We start from the raw sequence: 19439 nt of genomic DNA on the forward strand, positions 1-19439 counted from the left end.
ATAATGTTTCTGCCACCATGTCTTATGACCGAAAAGAGCTTCTAGATATCAGAACAGCGATTACTCACCATGTACTGGAGGAACACTTTTTCTTCAACGAGTCGGATGGGAAGAATTTACTTCAGACGCCCGACAAGACCCTCATCCCCGTCATTCGCAGGAGAAAGAGACAGAGGTATCGGGGACAAAGGTCTGGGTGCCTTCTAAGGATCCGACGGCGAGTGGGTAATCTCCCAATACCATCGTTCCTATTAGCCAACGTACAATCAATGGATAATAAAATAGACAAACTACTATCACGTATATATTCTACCAACGGGCCAATAAAAACTGTAATATCTAATGTTTCACCGAGTCTTGGCTGAACGACGACATGAATAACATACAGATGGTGGGTTATATGCTTTTTCGGCTGGATAGAACAGCGGCCTCTGGTAAGACAAGAGCTGGTGCACGAAATCTAAGGAAGTCTCGAGGTTTTGCTCTCCTGAGGTAGAGTATCTCATGATAAGCTGTAGCCCACACTATCTACCGAGTGAGTTTTCATCTATATTCTTCGTAGCTGTCTATTTACCACCACAAACTGATGCTTGCACTAATACCGCACTCAATGAGCAAACAGAAAAACGCTCATCCAGAGGCAGCGCTCCTAGTGGCCGAGGACTTTAATGCAGGGAAACTTAAATCCGTTTGACCTCATTTCTACCAGCTTGTTAAACATGCAACCAGAGGTAAAAAAAAACTCTAGACCACCTTTACTCCACACACAGAGACGAGTACAAAGCTCTCCCTCGCCCTCCATTTGTTGAGTAGAGCAAATCTGACCATAATTCTATCCTCCTGATTCCTGCTTACAAGCAAAAACTAAAGCAAGAAGCACCAGTGACTCAGTCAATAAAAAAGTGGTCAGATGAAGCAGTTGCTAAACTACAGGACTGTTTTGCTGGCACAGATTGGAACATGTTCCGGGATTCTTCTGATGGCATTGAGGAGTACATCACATCAGTCACTGGCTTCATCAATAAGTGCATGAATGACGTCGTCCCCACAGTGACCATACGTACGTACATACCCCAACCAGAAGCCATGGATTACAGACAACATCCGCACTGAGCTAAAGGGTAGAACTGCCGCTTTCAAGGACTCTAACCCTGAAGCTTGTAAGAAATCCCGCTATGCCCTCTGACAAACGTACAGTCAATAACACAATAGAAATGTCTATATACAGTGTGTGCAAATGAAGTAAGATTAGAGAGGTAAGGCAATAAATAGGCCATAGTGGCGAAATAATTACAATTTAGCAATTAAATACTGGAGTGATAGGTGTGCAGAAGATGAATGTGCAAGTAGAGATACTGGGGTGCAAAGGAGCAAAAAAATAAAATAAAATATGGGGATGAGGTAGTTGGGTGGGCTATTTAAAGATGGGCTATGTACAGGTGCAATGATCTGTAAACTGCTCTGACAGCTGATGCTTAAAGTTAGTGAGGAAGATATGAGTCTCCAGCTTCAGTGACTTCATTGGCAGCAGAGAACTGGAAGGAAAGGCGGCCAAAGGAGGAATTGGCTTTGGGAGTGACCTGTGAAATATACCTTCTGGAGCGCGTGCTACGGGTGGGTGCTGCTATGGTGACCAGTGACCCGAGATAAGGCAGGGCTTTACCTAGCAAAGACTTATAGATGACTTGGAGCCAGTGGGTTAGGCAACGAATATGAAGCGAGGGCCAGCCAACGAGAGCATACAGGTCGCAGTGGTGGGTAGTATGTGGGGCTTTGGTGACAAAACGGATGGCACTGTGATAGACTGCATCCAATTTGTTGAGTAGAGTGTTGTAGGCTATTTTGTAAATGACATCGCCAAAGTCAAGGATCGGTAGGATGGTCAGTTTTACGGGGTATGTTTTGGCAGCATGAATGAAGGATGCTTTGTTGCGAAATAGGAAGCCAATTCTAGATTTAATTTTGGATGGGAGATGCTTAATGTGAGTCTGGAAGGAGAGTTTACAGTCTAACCAGACACCTAGGTATATGTAGTTGTCCACATATTCTAAGTTAAAACCATCCAGAGTAGTGATGCTAGATGGGCAGGCAGGTGCGTGCAGCGATCGGTTGAAGAGCATGCATTTAGTTTTACTTTAATTTAACAGCAGTTGGAGGCCACAGAAGGAGTGTTGTATGGCATTGAAGCTCGTCTGGAGGTTAGTTAACACAGTGTCCAAAGAAGGGCCAGAAGTATACAGAATGGTGTCGTCTGCGTAGAGGTGGATCAGAGAATCACCAGCAGCAAGAGTGGCATCATTGATGTATACAGAGAAAAGAGTCGGCCCGAGAATTGAACCCGTTGGCACCCCCATAGAGACTGCCAGAGATACGGACAACAGGCCCTCCAATTTGACACACTGAACTCTATCTGAGAAGTAGTTGGTGAACCAGGCGTGGGAGTCATTAGAGAAACCAAGGCTGTTGAGTCTGCCGATAAGAATACGGTGATTGACAGAGTCGAAAGCCTTGGCCAGGTCGATGAATATGGCTGCACAGTATTGTAATTCATCGATGGCGATTATGATATCGTTGAGGATCATTTTAGAAAGAGAGGGTCCAGATTATCTAACCCAGCTGATTTGTAGGGGTCCAGATTTTGCAGCTTTTTCAGAACATCAGCTGAATTTAGATTTGGGTGAAGGAGAAATGGGGGAGGCTTGGGTAAGTTCCTGTGGGGGGTACAGACCTATTGACCGGGGTAGGGGTAGCCAGGTGGAAAGCATGGCCAGCCCTAGAAAAATGCTTATTGAAATTCTCGATTATCATGGATTTATCGGTGGTGACAGTGTTTCCTAGCCTCAGTGCAGTGGGCAGTTGGGAGGAAGTGCCGTTATTTTCCATGGACTTTACAGTGTCCCAGAACGTTTTTGGAGTTTGTGCTACAGGATGCACATTTTTACACTGCTGCTACTCTCTGTTTATTATCTCTGCATAGTCACTTTAACTCTACCTACATGTACATATTACCTCAATTACCTCGACTAACCAGTGCCCCCCGCACATTGACTCTGTATCAGTACCCCCTGTATATAGCCTTGCTATTGTTATTTTACTGCTGCTGTTTAATTATTTGTTACTTTTATTTTTTACTTATCTATTTTTTTTACTTAACACTTATTTTTCTTAAAACTGCATTGTTGGTTAACGACCTGTTGTATTCGGAGCATGTGATTTGATTTCTATGGGGTGGTTTATCTTGGATTTGTGAAGTATCACTTAATTTTCTTATTTTCTTTTTAACAGCTTTAATGTGTTGTCAGCTACCCTTGAAACCCATTTCGATCTTTATGATTAGCGTCATTGAGTTTACTATAAATCATCGATTTATCATCATATCGCCATTTTTTTTTTTTACTTGTGTGAAACACTTGAATGGCAACCTGACCCCACTGCTCACCCCTGTGGCGTGTCGTTGCAGCAATCCAGTTCTGGCCTCTTCTAGGTTTTTCTCGCGGGAATTCTGTTCTGTGTTCCCGAGACTTGTTTCCGTCGGAAACGTTTTGGCCACACCTATTATCAACCAGCGGATAGATGGGTTAGCAACGCAGGCCAATGTTTGCGACTACATAAACATAGTCAGCTTAATGAATACGTATTATTAATTTAAAACGGTATATATTTTTGTCGGCATTTCAACATATAATTATGGATTCCGTCAACGCTTTCAACTTGGAGGTAAAACATGAAGCTTTCTGTTCGCTAGCTACGCGGCTATTCTGCTAGCTAATCTAGCTAATGTTAGCTAGTTGAATTGTCGATGAATTGGCTAAATATGTCCTAATTTAGCCAACTTTGTGTCATGTTACTAGAATGATCTAGCCCACCAGAAGGACAATGTGTTTATTAAATGTAATAGCAAGTCAGACGTTAGCTAGCTAAGCTACCCACTTTTCGACCTTCCAATCTACAACTCAAAAATGACTACGCAGCTAACGATAACACTCAAAGCTATCACGCAAGATGATGGCGAACTTTGCCCTTGTTGACCTTAGACGATGGAGCATCAACCTCACGAGTTTTCTTGCTCAACTGGTCTGCTATTAATGTATAACCCATGCCATTAACCGCTGATAGTGTGAACGCTATTGCACGGCCAGTTTTCTGTTTTGTTGGGCTGATAAGGTCGGCTTGTTGTTGGCAAATACGCCAATGGTGGCTAATTTGGCTAACTAAGCTTAGTTGGGATTGTTGTAGGAAATGCAGAACCACATGGTTGTCACTAAAAGTTTGGTAGTGTTAGTTGCCCAGTTGTTTCTATGTACTAAGTTATGTCTTCCTGAAAAATATAACGTTACGTGAATATAACAAGTGTTATTGCGTAACGTTAGCAAGCGTTATTCTAGTTAGATAGCTGTCTTCCTCTTACAGGTGACTAGCCTGTTTTCATTTTTTGTTGTTGCCTTACCCGAAATATGGCAGCGGCTCCTTCACGTTGTATATGTTGTTCTGTATTTGCACCATGTGTTCAGTGTCGAGGCTTCAGTGTTTGTTTCCCTATGTGAACATGACCTGTCTACCCTCAATCCCCCAATTCTGGGTTTCATGCTTCTAAAAACAAATGTGCTTTTGGGATTGATGACCTCGTTTAGGTGCTAGCTAAAGGTATTCTTCGTTTCCCTCCATGTCCAGTTATTCACCATGATTGACATGAAGCCTCCAATATCACGAGCAAAGATGATGTCAGTCACTAAATCAGCAATAAAGGCTATCAAGGTAAGTTTGGCCAACATGTGTGTGAGTGTTTCTCATTGGAAAATGAAATATGTATATAAAAAAAATTTGATGCCAAAATGTGACCTTGTTTAGATTCACACCATGAAACATAATGATCCTGTTTCCACTTCTTGTCCCCTTTTTCTCAGCTATACAAGCATGTCGTCCAGATTGTGGAGAAGTTCATCAAGAAGGTACGTCATGGAAACACAACCAAGGAACTATAATCAATAGTGGGGTCACTTTGCTTTCAGACAATGCCAGTAGCTTTTGAAAGCATATAACAAAAACAAACCTTCTTTACCCTTATTGTAATTTTGTAGACCAGTGATAATGTAGAAAGACTAGTGATAATAACATATGTTACTTGTTACACCAGTGTAAGCCAGAACTGAAGGTTCCTGGTTTATACGTGGTGGATTCCATTGTCCGACAGTCCCGACATCAGTTTGGAGTGGATAAGGACGTCTATGGACCCAGGTTCCAAAAGAACTTCACCCCGACATTCCAGAACCTCTACCTCTGTCCACACGATGACAAGGTGGGTTATTACTGTAGCTGTTTTTTTTCTGGTGTTCCACCATGTCGGGGATGCAGTTTTTGTTCTAGCGATAACACACTAATCAGTGGTTAAATCGTGGTTGATTGTATTAAATTAATCCACAGTTAAATAGTGGTTGATTGTATTCAATTAATCAGCGGTTAAATAGTGGATGTTTATTCAATTAATCAACAGTTAAATTGTGGATGATTGTATTGACTTAATCGGTAGTTGGGTCGGGTGTGGCTGTATTGAGCTGGTACAAAAATTAAGAGTTGAAACTTTACTCTTTTTGATATTCTTAATGGCCAGCTAAAGCAGAGCATAACTGTAAACCTTTCTCATTACGGGTTCTTATTCCTCCCCGTTGTCTCCCTTTCCCTCTCTCCCTGCAGAGTAAGATCATCCGTGTTCTCAACCTGTGGCAAAAGAACGCTGTATTTGAGATGGACGTCGTCCAGCCCCTGTTGGATATGGCTGCTGGCTCCTTAGCCCCTACTCCCTCCCCCCAGGAGGACCTCCAGGCCCAGCCCCAGGTGCCCAGTGCCTCTATAGCATCAGTCCAGACACCAGTCTCCAGTGCCTCCATAGCAGCAGCCCTGCCCCAAGTCTCCAGGGCCTCCATAGCAGCAGCCCTGCCCCAGCTCCCCCCACAGCTCCAGAACCCTGAGGCCCTGGCTGCCGTGGCACAGCTTTTCCAGTCTGGACAGGGACATGAGGTGAGAGCTATATAGAATGAAAGTATGCATCACAATACCAGGTCAGCGATGATGAGTGCACCCATATAGATCCTAGATGCTGTGTCCTACTTCTGAGTGTACCCATGAGTTTACCTGTTAAGTTGCCATGGTTCAGTGATTATATTCCAGTTATACTCATTCTTAGTATTTTGTTATAGTTACAGTATTACACACTACTAGCTCATATACCCCAGAACAACATGACGGTGACAGAAATTCACCATTGCTCTTTTTTGACCAATCCAGTTGGCTGTTTCCTATAAACTAGTTAATTCTTCTGGGGGTAATAAAAGTTCTCTACCAGCCCAATAAAAGATAATTGCATAGTATCTTGCTTGTCACCTAGGTAATAACTGATTGGGTGGATTAAGTGTAATTCCGCTGTATTCCTTCCTGTCTGTCCAGCTTCAGAAGATCCTCCAGAGGTTCCAGCCGGGGCAACAGACTCCCCCTGTGGTTCCAAACACCATGCCTGACCAGAACCACCCACATGTGGTCCAAAGCCAGCATAATACACACCACCCACCGTTGAACACACACCAGACACATCCTACGGAGCAGAAGAACTCACTAGCTAAGGTAATGATTTTTTTGTTTGTACTTTAGGCATATTTTTGACCAACAAGACTATTTTCAGAAGCCTAATCTTAACAGGACAGCTTTTGATTTCTGATTTATTAGGATCGCAATTAGCGACAGCTAGTCTTACTGGGGTCCAACACATAACGAAAGAGATTTTTTTTGTAAGTCACATATGACATTTATTTCAAGCCCTTTTTACATTTAACTGATGCCACAAAGTGCCATACAGAAACCCAGCCTAAAACCCCAAACCGCAAGCAAGGGAGATGTAGAAACATGGTGGCTAGGAAAAACTCCCTATAAAGGCAGGAAGCTAGGAAGAAACCTAGAGAGGAACCAGGCTGAGAAAGGTGGCCAGCCCTCAGTCTGTCCTGGGTGGAGATTATAACAGTACGTGGCCATTTAAGGCCCAATCGTTCTTCAGGATGTTTAAACGTTCATAGATGACCAGCAGGGTCAAATAATAATCACAGTGGTTGTTGAGGGTGCCACATATCAGTACCTCACAAGTAAATGTCAGTTGGCTTTTCATAGCCGAGCATGCAGTGGTCGAGACAGCAGGTGCGCTAGAGAGAGTTGAAAACAGCAGGTCCGGGACAAGCTAGCACGTCCGGTGAACATGTCAGGATTCCATATCAGCAAGCAGAACAGTTGAAACAGGAGCAGCAGCACAGCCATGTGGGACTGAGTACAGCCATGTGGGACTGAGTACAGCCATGTGGGACTGAGTACAGCCATGTGGGACTGCGTACAGCCATGTGGGACTGAGTACAGCCATGTGGGACTGAGTACAGCCATGTGCGTACAGCCATGTGGGACTGAGTACAGCCATGGTCATGTGGGACTAGTGCTTAGGTTCTACTGAGTACAGCCATGGGGGGTACAGCCATGGGATATATGGGACTAGTACAGCCATATGGGACAGTACAGCCATGACTTAAATCGTACAGCCATGTGGGGATACAGCCAGATATAACAGACTGACCCCATGTCGGGACTGAGTACCCCTGAGTACAGCGGGATAGACAATGGGGTCCATGTCGGGGGTACAGCCATGTCGGGACTGGGCCCCTTTGCGACAGCCATCGGGACTGCCAGCCATGTCGGGACAGGGCATGGTCATAGTGCCAGGCTGGAGGATATAACCATACATACATACATACATACACTTTACATACATACATACATACATACATACATACCCCACACCACTTAAATCGCACAGGAGGGATATCAACAGACAGATATCAACTTTTACAGCCCCCACACCACTAGAGGGATATCAACAGACATATCAACTTACTACCCGAGACATGGCTGAGTATACCCCACAAAGATCTCCACCCTTACAAGCCCGTGCAGGACCAGACAGGAGATCCTGTCAGCGATTCCACCCATTCAAGTGACGCAGGGACGGCATGGCAGAGCACCAGTAAGCCGGTGACTCAGCCCCTGTAATAGGATCAAAGGCAGAGAGTCCCAGTGGAGAGAGTGGAGCCGGCCAGGCAGAGACAGCAACAGCGGTTCTTCGCTCCAGTGCCTTGCCGTTCAACTTTCGCAACCCTGGGCCAGACTACACTCAATCATTGGACCTACTGAAGAGATGCGTCTTCAGTAAAGACTTAAGGTTAAGATGGAGTCTGCGTCTCTCACATGGATAGGCAGACCATTCCATAAAAATATAGCACTATAGGAGAATGCCCTGCTTCTAGCTGTTTGCTTAGAAATTCCAGGGACAGTAAGGAGGCCTGCGTCTTGTGACCGTAGTAGGTATGTACGGCAGGCACAAATCAGAAAGATAGGTAGGAGCAAGCCCATGTAATGCTTTGTAGGTTAGCAGTAGAACCTTGAAATCAGCCCTTGCCTTAACAGGAAGCCAGTGTAGAGTGGCTAGCACTGGAGTAATATGATCTAATTTTTTCGGTTGTAGTCAACATTCTAGCAGCCGTGTTTAGCACTAACTGGTTTAGCCGGAGAGTAGAACATTGCAATAGTCTAATCTAGAAGTGACAAAAGCATGGATTGGTTTTTCTGCGTAATTTTTTTTGACAACAAGTTTCAGATTTTTGCAATTGTTATGAAGATGGGAAAAATTTATGTCCTGGCTGTGTTTGTCAAAAGAGAGCGATCAGGGTCCAGATTAACGCGGAGGTCCTTCAGTTTTATTTGAGACGACTGTACAACCATCAAGATTAATTGTCATATCATACAGCAGATCTCTTTGTTTCTTGTTAACCTAGAACAAACTGTTTGGTCTGATTTTTATTTTTGTTGTTGATTTTTTAAAAGTAAAACATTTGCGTCACTTCATTTCCATACGTCTGAAACACAGGCTTCCAGGGGGGACAATTTTGGGGCTTCGCCGTGTTTCATTGAAATGTACAGCTGTGTGTCATCCTCATAGCAGTGAACGTTGGGTGTTTCCCGAATGACATCATCAAGAGGTAGAATATATAGTGAAAACAATAGTGGTCCGTAAACGGAACCTTGAGGAACACCAAAACTTAAATATTTTATTTTTCAGGGGACAAATCATCCACAGAGACGAACTGATACCTTTCCGACAGATGAGATATAATCCAGGCAAGAACTTGTCCCTGTAGACCAATTATGATTTCCGATCTCTCCAAAGTAATGTGGTGATCGATGGTGTCAAAATCAGCACTAAGGTCTAGGAGGACAGACGCAGAGGCTTGGTCTGACGCCATTAAAATGTTATTTGCCACTTCAACTAGTGCAGTCTCAGTGCTATGATGGGGTCTAAAACCAGACTGGAGCTTTTCATCTGCATTATTTGTCTTCAGGGAGACAGTGAGTTGCTGTACAACACCTTTTTCCCCCCAAAACTGAGAGGAATGGGATATTCAATATAGGCCTATTTATAAAATTAAAATAAATTTAAAAAATGTACATTTTATTTCTTTATTTTTCTATATATTTTTTATTTTCTGGGTAAAGGTTTCGCTTTTTCAAGAGGGGCTTTATTACTGCCACTTCTTTAGTGAGTTTGGTACACATCTGGAGGATAGGAAGACGTTTTTTATGTTCAACAAAGTAGGACCAAGTACAGAAAGTAACCTTTTCAGTAGTTGGAGTAGGGTCCCGTATGCAGCTTGACGGTTTAGAGGCCATGAATGTGTCGGGATACAGAATAATAAAAAAAATATAAAAAACTTGTCTCCATTGATCCTAGGTCCTGGTAGTTCTGTGTAGACTCAGGACAACTGAGGTTTGGAGAAATACTCATAGGGGAGTCCGTAACTTCTAATCATCGTTCATCACTGCTGAAGTGAAAACCATCCTCTCTTGGGGAATGCTGCTTTTTAGTTATCTTTGCGACAGTATCGACAATAAATGTTCTTATTCTCCTCCATTAGGTTTGGAAAAATAGGATGATGGCTTAGCAGTGAGGGCTCTTCGATACTGCACGGTATTGTCTTTCCAAGCTAGTCGGAAGACTTCCAGTTAGATGGAACTCTATTTCCGTTCCAGTTTTCTGGAAGCTTGCTTCGGGACTCTGGTATTTTCTCTATACCAGGGAGCAAGTTTCTTATGACAAATGTTTTTGTCTTTAAGGGTGCGATTGCATTTTGGGTATTGCGCAAGGTTAAATTGAGTTCCTCGGTCGGGTGGTCAACCGATTTTTGTACTCCGACGACCTTGGGTAGGCAGAGGGAGTCTGGAAGGGTGATCCGGGAATGTTTGTGTTGTCCGAGAATTTATACAATGGCTTTTGATGATCCTTGGTTGGGGGTTATATGTCGCGATTGCAAACGTAATAAAATGTTGGTCCTATTAGTCTATGATTATGAAGAAAAACATTACGATCCACAATATTTAGTGTGGCTGTGAGTAGTTCCGGAGACATGTTGGACAAAACCCACTGAGTTGATGATGGCTCTGAAAGACTTTTGGAGTGGGTCTGTGGGCTTTTCCATGTGAACATTGTCACCAAAAATTATATTAGTTGCCGTGACTACAAGATCAGACAGCCATTCCGGGAACTCTGTGCCCAGGAGGCCTGTAAACAGTAGCTATAAAACGTGATTAAGTAGGCTGCATATATTTCATGACTAGAAGCTCAAAAGAGGCCGAGAATCTTTTTTTGTAAATTGAAATTTGTTGTGAATGTTAGCAACACCTCCACCTGTGTGGGATGCGTGGGGGATATGGTCACTAGTGTAATCAGGAGGAGTGGCCTTCAGAGGTTCCAACCCCCCCCCCCCATCCCTATGGTTCCCAACACCATGGTTACAATTTGCATATATTTAAAACATGTAGTGTTTGTGAATCTCAGTTCCACATACATGTCAGTACATACACACAACAGATAGGTCGCGTGGGGGAGAGGCGTTGTGCCGTGGTTTTTCTCAAGCCTCCTTGAGAGTGATGGTCTGTCACAGATATTAAGTCTAGTGTGATTATTATAGATGTTGAAGTAAATCATTGCACTCTGTTAAGGCTGTGTTGCTAAATTATGCTGTCATTGCTTTGGATGTGGAGCTAAATTATGCGGCTCTTATTATTATGCATGTGGAGCTAAATTATGCTGTGCTCATTGTTATGGATGTCGATCTTCAGAAACTCCTGGACCGTTTTGATTATGACGACGAACCAGAAGAAGTGAAGAGAGAGGAGACGAATCCCCTTGTTCCAGGGAACCAGTATGACGGCCATTTTCCTGGTCCGATGCAGCCCGACATGGAGCAACAGTTTCAGGGCCAGCCTGGGAGACAGCAGACACCTGTTGGAGGATACCCTGGTCTGAACAAGGGCTACAGCCAGAGCCAGCACACTGACCAGGGAAACTCCAGAGAAAGAGAAGATCCGTCTGGGAGGAGGGAGGGGAGGCAGCGGGGTCACGGCAGGAGGTCACGCTCCAGGTCTGGCTCTCGGTAAGAAGCTGGGCCTATTGTTGATATTAGTTGGTTATGTTTAGGAGACCTCTAATGGAATCCTGTCTGTTCCCACCTTTTAGCTTTGCTTTTAGTCCCCTTATTGCTGTGTTGGCTTGGCTTTTAGTCCCCGTATTGCTTTGTTAGCTTGGCTTTTAGTCCCCGTATTGCTGTGGTAGCTTGGCTTTTAGTCTGCCGTATTGCTGTGGTAGCTTGGCTTTTAGTCCCCTTATTGCTGTGTGGCTGTTTAGTGGCTTTTAGTCCCTTATTGCTGTGTTAGCTTGGCTTTTAGTCCCCGTATTGCTGTGGTAGCTTGGCTTTTAGTCCCCTTATTGCTGTGTTAGCTTGGCTTTTAGTCTCCCTTATTGCTGTGGTAGCTTGGCTTTTAGTCCCCTTATTGCTGTGGTAGCTTGGCTTTTAGTCCCCTTATTGCTGTGGTAGCTTGGCTTTTAGTCTCCCTTATTGCTGTGGTAGCTTGGCTTTTAGTCTCCCTTATTGCTGTGGTAGCTTGGCTTTTAGTCTCCCTTATTGCTGTGGTAGCTTGGCTTTTAGTCTCCCTTATTGCTGTGGTAGCTTGGCTTTTAGTCTCCCTTATTGCTGTGGTAGCTTGGCTTTTAGTCTCCCTTATTGCTGTGGTAGCTTGGCTTTTAGTCTCCCTTATTGCTGTGGTAGCTTGGCTTTTAGTCTCCCTTATTGCTGTGGTAGCTTGGCTTTTAGTCTCCCTTATTGCTGTGGTAGCTTGGCTTTTAGTCTCCTTATTGCTGTGGTAGCTTGGCTTTTAGTCTCCCTTATTGCTGTGGTAGCTTGGCTTTTAGTCTCCCTTATTGCTGTGGTAGCTTGGCTTTTAGTCTCCTTATTGCTGTGGTAGCTTGGCTTTTAGTCTCCCTTATTGCTGTGGTAGCTTGGCTTTTAGTCTCCCTTATTGCTGTGGTAGCTTGGCTTTTAGTCTCCCTTATTGCTGTGGTAGCTTGGCTTTTAGTCCCCCTTATTGCTGTGGTAGCTTGGCTTTTAGTCTCCCTTATTGCTGTGGTAGCTTGGCTTTTAGTCTCCCTTATTGCTGTGGTAGCTTGGCTTTTAGTCTCCTTATTGCTGTGGTAGCTTGGCTTTTAGTCTCCCTTATTGCTGTGGTAGCTTGGCTTTTAGTCTCCCTTATTGCTGTGGTAGCTTGGCTTTTAGTCTCCTTATTGCTGTGGTAGCTTGGCTTTTAGTCTCCCTTATTGCTGTGGTAGCTTGGCTTTTAGTCTCCTTATTGCTGTGGTAGCTTGGCTTTTAGTCTCCCTTATTGCTGTGGTAGCTTGGCTTTTAGTCTCCCTTATTGCTGTGGTAGCTTGGCTTTTAGTCTCCCTTATTGCTGTGGTAGCTTGGCTTTTAGTCTCCCTTATTGCTGTGGTAGCTTGGCTTTTAGTCTGCCTTATTGCTGTGGTAGCTTGGCTTTTAGTCTGCCTTATTGCTGTGGTAGCTTGGCTTTTAGTCTCCCTTATTGCTGTGGTAGCTTGGCTTTTAGTCTCCTTATTGCTGTGGTAGCTTGGCTTTTAGTCTCCCTTATTGCTGTGGTAGCTTGGCTTTTAGTCTCCTTATTGCTGTGGTAGCTTGGCTTTTAGTCTCCTTATTGCTGTGGTAGCTTGGCTTTTAGTCTCCCTTATTGCTGTGGTAGCTTGGCTTTTAGTCTCCCTTATTGCTGTGGTAGCTTGGCTTTTAGTCTCCCTTATTGCTGTGGTAGCTTGGCTTTTAGTCTCCCTTATTGCTCGGTAGCTTCTTTTAGTCTCCCTTATTGCTGTGGTAGCTTTTTTTAGTCTCCCTTATTGCTGCGGTAGCTTGGCTTTTAGTCTCCTTATTGCTTGGTAGCTTGCTTTTAGTCTCTCCTTATTGCCTGGTAGCTTGGACTTTTAGTCTCCTTATTGCTGCGGTAGCTTGGCTTTTAGTCCAACCTTGTTGCTGGTAGCTTGGCTTTTAGATACCCTTATTGCCGGTAGCTTGGCTTTTAGTCTCCCATTGCTGCGGTAGCTTGGCTTTTAGTCTCCCGTATTGCTGTGGTAGCTTGGCTTTTAGTCACCCGTATTGCTGTGGTAGCTTGGTTTTAGTCTCCATTGCTGTTAGCTTAGCTTTTAGTCACCCTCCTGTAGGTAGCTTTTTTAGTCCAACCCTTTAGCTTGGCTTTTAGTCACCTTATTGCTGTGTAGGTTTTAAGTCCAACCCTGTTACTAGCTTTTAGACACCTTATTGCCTGGTGGCTTGGTTTTAGTCTTTTAGTCATCTATCTTATCTTGTTTTTTAAGTTTAATTTGACCCTTTTACTTAAGGTTTTAACTCCAACCCTGTTACTAGAGACACCCTCCTGTAGGTTTTAACGCCAACCCTGTTACTAGAGAAACCCTCCTGTAGGTTTTAACTCCAACCCGGTTACTAGAGGCACCCTCCTGTAGGTTTTAACTCCAACCCGGTTACTAGAGACACCCTCCTGTAGGTTTTAACTCCAACCCCAGTTGTAACTAACCTGATTTAATCTTATCAACCATGTAATGATTAGAATCAGGTGTGCTTGATAACCTACAGGACGGTAGCTCTTCGGGAACAGGGTTGGAGAGCCCTGATTTTAGTACATTGTGATTTTTAAAGCATTTTAAATAAGGTTTGATTTCTCCAGTTCTCCCAGGAGAAAGAGGTCCCCCGGTTCTCCCTCCCGGAAACCCCGACATTCCTCCCAGCGCTCTGGGTCCCGCTCCAGGGAGAGTCGCTGGAACTCCCCTCGCTCCCGCTCACAGGAGAGGAAGGAGAGAGAGAAGGACAAAGACCGTAGACAGAAAGGTCTGCCCAGCATCAAGAGCCAGACACTCAGTGGTACGTATTGTCAGATACACAAAGACTGCGTCCCAAAATGGCTCCCTATTCCCTACTATATTCGACAAGGGCCCTGTATTAAATGTTTCCCTCGTTGTTGTAGTTTGCACCACGACTCTGTGGGTGGGCCAGCTGGACAAGAAGACTTCTCAGCAGGACGTCATGTGTTTACTAGAGGAGTTTGGGCAGATAGACTCCATCAATGTGAGTATGAAGCGGACACTGATCTTACTCCGTGGCAACCTATTTCCGTTTACAGTGCACTACTTTTCACTGGAGCCACATAAGAAATAGTCTAATAAGAGAGTGCTCTATATAGGACACAGGGGGGGGAGATTGACCCTGAAAAATACTCTAGGTTTGTTTGTGAAAGGGAACAATTTAGAAGCGAACGCCAACCTTCTCCTTCCCGCTCCCCTCCAGATGATACCTCCTCGTGGATGTGCCTACATAGTGATGGTCCACAGGCAGGATGCCTACAGAGCTCTACACAAACTCGGCAGAGGATCCTTCAAGGTCAACCAGAAGGCTATCAAGGTACTTGTTGATTTTTTTAATGTTAAATCAACTCTTTTTTTATAATGTGATAAAAATTATTCTAATCAAAGGAGAGACTTTTAGACTTCCTGAAAACAGTCAAACTTGATTATTTAATTTCTGCGGACAGGGAGCTTGTCAACGATACCACCCATAGGTTATTTGTTGAGAACCCAAACAGCAGGAATTAAGCCACACCCCGTTTATAGCCAAGTCCATCCTCCTGGCTGTTGATGACAAATCACAGACGAGAGAATTTATACCAAGGTACATTTTGCTTCTCATAAAACAGACATCAAGATTTACATGGCGCCATATCTCTCTAGTTTATTTACTGTTTGCTTGTGTAGGAATACTAATGCAACATAGACACTTGGTCCTTTCCTTAAATAAACTGGAGATTGTGTCTCCCTGGTACTGACAGACAGGCACACAGACACTAATCATGGAATGGAATGTTGTCTTGTCACCAAGCCATTGTAAATCTACTGTCAACATTAAAATCTGAGACTTCTTTCGCTTCACACAGTCACATGAGTTCTAAACAATATTCTGTTGCATTCTAAGAAAAACAGTCAGTGTAAGTACTAATATAGGATTACATTCTAATATTTTGGGGCGTCAGGTAGCCTAGTGGCTAGAGGGGGGCGGCAGGCTGGCCTGGTGGCTAGAGGGGGGCGGCAGGCTGGCCTGGTGGCTAGAGGGGGCGGCAGGCTGGCCTGGTGGCTAGAGGGGGCGGCAGGCTGGCCTGGTGGCTAGAGGGGGCGGCAGGCTGGCCTGGTGGCTAGAGGGGGCGGCAGGCTGGCCTGGTGGCTAGGGGGCGGCAGGCTGGCCTGGTGGCTAGAGGGGGGCGGCAGGCTGGCCTGGTGGCTAGAGGGGGCGGCAGGCTGGCCTGGTGGCTAGAGGGGGCGGCAGGCTGGCCTGGTGGCTAGAGGGGGCGGCAGGCTGGCCTGGTGGCTAGAGGGGGGCGGCAGGCTGGCCTGGTGGCTAGAGGGGGGCGGCAGGCTGGCCTCTCAAGACAGTCGGGTAGTTAAAACTTGGTCGCAAATGGGTCTTCCAAATGGACAATGACCCCAAGCATACTTCCAAAGATGGCTTAAGGACAACAAAGTCAAGGTATTGGAGTGGCCATCACAAAGCCCTGACCTCAATCCTGCAGAAAATTTGTGGGCAAAACTGAAAAAGCATGTGCGAGCAAGGAGATTTACAAACCTGACTCAGTTGGCGGCTCTGGCTGCTCCATGCCGACTGGCGGCTCTGGCTGCTCCATGCTGACTGGCGGCTCTGGCTGCTCCATGCTGACTGGCGGCTCATGACAGACGGGAGACTCTGGCGGCGCATGACAGACGGGAGACTGGCGGCTCATGACAGGCGGGAGACTCTGGCGGCTCATGACAGGCGGGAGACTTTGGCGGCTCATGACAGGCGGGAGACTTTGGCGGCTCATGACAGGCGGGAGACTCTGGCGGCTCATGACATGACTCAGGAGGAATAGGCCAAAATTCACCCAACTTATTGTGGGAAGCTTGTGGAAGGCTACCTGAAATGTTTGACCCAAGTTAACCAATTTCCATGTTGTCCGTTGTCTGTACCTTGTGAGGTGTGGAAACACTGTTGCTTTTATGGATTTTGTCTTGTTGCTTTTTGTCCTATGTTGGGGTGCTCATTGGTTGTCTGTATTGTAATTGTTTTTAATAATCTGCCCAGGGACTGATTTGGAAAATTAGCCAGTTGGATAAAACTGGCACTTTTACCGAAACGTTGATTAATGTGCACTGTCCCTAACTCAATTTAAAGGCAATGCTACCAAATACTAATTGAATGTATGTAAACTTCTGACCCACTGTGAATGTTTTTATTTTTATTTTTACCTTTTATTTATTTAACCAGGCAAGTCGATTAAGAACAAATTCTTATTTTCAATGACGGTTACTAGTCCAACGCTCTAACCACTAGGCTACCCTGCCGCCCCAATGTAATGAAAGAATAGCTGAAATAACTCACTCTACTATTATTCTGACATTTCACATTCTTAAAATAAAGTGGTGATCCTAACTGACCTAAGACAGGATATTAAATGTCAGGAATTGTGAAAAACTGAGTTTAAATGTATTTGGCCAAGGTGTATGTAAACTTCTGACTGCATACACTGCTCCAAAAAGTAAAGGGAACACTAAAATAACACATCCTAGATCTGAATGAATGAAATATTCTTATTAAATACTTTTTTCTTTACATAGTTGAATGTGCTGACAACAAATTCACACAAAAATGATCAATGGAAATCAAATGTTTCAACCCATGGAGGTCTGGATTTGGAGTCACACTCAATTTAAAGTGGAAAACCACATTACAGGCTGATCCAACTTTGATGTAATGTCCTTAAAACAAGTCAGAATGAGGCTCAGTAGTGTGTGTGTGTGTGGCCTCCACATGCCTGTATAACCTCCCTACAACGCCTGGGCATGCTCCTGATGAGGTTGTGGATGGTCTCCTGAGGGATCTCCTCCCAGACCTGGACTAAAGCATCTGCCAACTCCTGGACAGTCTGTGGTGGATGGAGTGAGACATGATGTCCCAGATGTGCTCAATTGGATTCAGGTCTGGGGAACGGGCGGGCCAGTCCATAGCATCAATGCCTTCCTCTTGCAGGAACTGCTGACACACTCCAGCCACATGAGGTCTAGCATTGTCTTGCATTAGGAGGAACCCAGGGCCAACCGCACCAGCATATGGTCTCACAAGGGGTCTGAGGATCTCATCTCGGTACCTAGTGGCAGTCAGGCTACCTCTGGCGAGCACATGGAGGGCTGTGCGGCCCCCCAAAGAAATGCCACCCCACACCATGACTGACCCACCGCCGAACCGGTCATGCTGGAGGATGTTGCAGGCAGCAGAACGTTCTCCACGGCGTCCCAGACTCTGTCACGTCTGTCACATGTGCTCAGTGTGAACCTGCTTTCATCTGTGAAGAGCAAAGCAATCTTGGTGTTCTCTGGCAAATGCCAAACATCCTGCACGGTGTTGGGCTGTAAGCACAACACCCACCTGTGGACGTCGGGCCCACCCTCATGGAGTCTGTTTCTGACCGTTTGAGCAGACACATGTGGCCTGCTGGAGGTCATTTTGCAGGGCTCTGGCAGTGCTCCTCCTGCTCCTCCTTGCACAAAGGCGGAGGTAGCAGTCCTGCTGCTGGTTTGTTGCCCTCCTATGGCCTCCGCCACATCTCCTGATGTACTGGCCTGTCTCCTGGTAGCGCCTCCATGCTCTGGACACTACGCTGACCGACACAGCAAACCTTCTTGCCACAGCTCGCATTGATGTGCCATCCTGGATGAGCTGCACTACCTGAGCCACTTGTGTGGGTTGTAGACTCCGCCTCATGCTACCACTAGAGTGAAAGCACTGCCAGCATTCAAAAGTGACCAAAACATCAGCCAGGAAGCGTAGGAACTGAGAAGTGGTCTGTGGTCCCCACCTGCAGAACCACTCCTTTATTGGGGGTGTCTTGCTAATTGCCTATAATTTCCACCTGTTGTCTATTCCATTTGCACAACAGCATGTGAAATGTATTGTCAATCAGTGTTGCTTCCTAAGTGGACAGTTTGATTTCACAGAAGTGTGATTGACTTGGAGTTACATTGTGTTGTTTAAGTGTTCCCTTTATTTTTTTGAGCTCTGTGTGTGTGTGTGTGGTGTGTGTGTGACTTTACCAGAAGATATCAGATTTTTTTTTTTATCTGATCTGATTTTTTATGGCCCTACAACTGTAGACTGACAGATCAAAATCGCTAATAATGAACACCCCTTTTTGAGATTGCACAAAGGTAAAAAAAATTTTTTTTTTTAAATCCCTCCAAACAATCATTGTAAATCTGATATTGTCAAGTTAAAAATGTAATTATTTGTGTATGGAAGGTCGTTCATTATAAGAATCTTGATCAGCCTGTTTTCCCAGGACAGTGTTCTTTTCATTCTGGCCAGTTTAACACAGGCCCAGTGTTGAATGTCAAGGGTGTGCTAATTTAAAAAATATATATCTATTCATTATTAGTGTGTTTCTGTATGGAATGCAGGTACATTAGGCAACACAGGTCAAATCGTGCTGGCGCCATCAACTGAATTTAAAAAAAAAATGTTGTTTAGTGTATAACTTAAATATACTGTGTTTATGTAGATTGGTCTCTATAGAGCCCTGTTTGTTTAGTGTCTAACCTAAATATATATTGTGTTCATGTGAGGCGGCAGGCTAGCCTAGTGGTTAGAGTGTAGAGGCGGCAGGCTAGCCTAGTGGTTAGAGTGTAGAGGCGGCAGGCTAGCCTAGTGGTTAGAGTGTAGAGGCGGCAGGCTAGCCTAGTGGTTAGAGTGGTGTAGAGGCGGCAGGCTAGCCTAGTGGTGGTTAGAGTGGTGTAGAGGCGGCAGGCTAGCCTAGTGGTTAGAGTGTAGAGGCGGCAGGCTAGCCTAGTGGTTAGAGTGTAGAGGCGGCAGGCTAGCCTAGTGGTTAGAGTGTAGAGGCGGCAGGCTAGCCTAGTGGTTAGAGTGTAGAGGCGG

The 19439-nt window shown here is 45.0% G+C and overlaps 1 protein-coding gene across 1 annotated transcript in view; it reads left to right on the forward strand.

The window, feature by feature from the left end:
• Positions 1-3534: 3534 nt before the first annotated feature.
• Positions 3535-19439, forward strand: part of LOC112266208 (SR-related and CTD-associated factor 4) — a 47438-nt gene continuing 31533 nt past the window's right edge. The window contains exons 1-10 of the mRNA XM_042296497.1: positions 3535-3717; positions 4672-4755; positions 4905-4949; positions 5135-5296; positions 5692-6015; positions 6442-6615; positions 11200-11513; positions 14158-14351; positions 14455-14555; positions 14775-14888. Of these exons, the coding sequence (XP_042152431.1) occupies positions 3688-3717; positions 4672-4755; positions 4905-4949; positions 5135-5296; positions 5692-6015; positions 6442-6615; positions 11200-11513; positions 14158-14351; positions 14455-14555; positions 14775-14888 (1542 nt within the window). The 5' untranslated portion in view covers positions 3535-3687. The remainder of the gene's footprint in view (positions 3718-4671; positions 4756-4904; positions 4950-5134; positions 5297-5691; positions 6016-6441; positions 6616-11199; positions 11514-14157; positions 14352-14454; positions 14556-14774; positions 14889-19439) is intronic.

This window comes from Oncorhynchus tshawytscha, linkage group LG13 (genome assembly GCF_018296145.1).
Source record: "Oncorhynchus tshawytscha isolate Ot180627B linkage group LG13, Otsh_v2.0, whole genome shotgun sequence".
In the NCBI taxonomy this organism is placed as follows: Eukaryota; Metazoa; Chordata; class Actinopteri; order Salmoniformes; family Salmonidae; genus Oncorhynchus; species Oncorhynchus tshawytscha.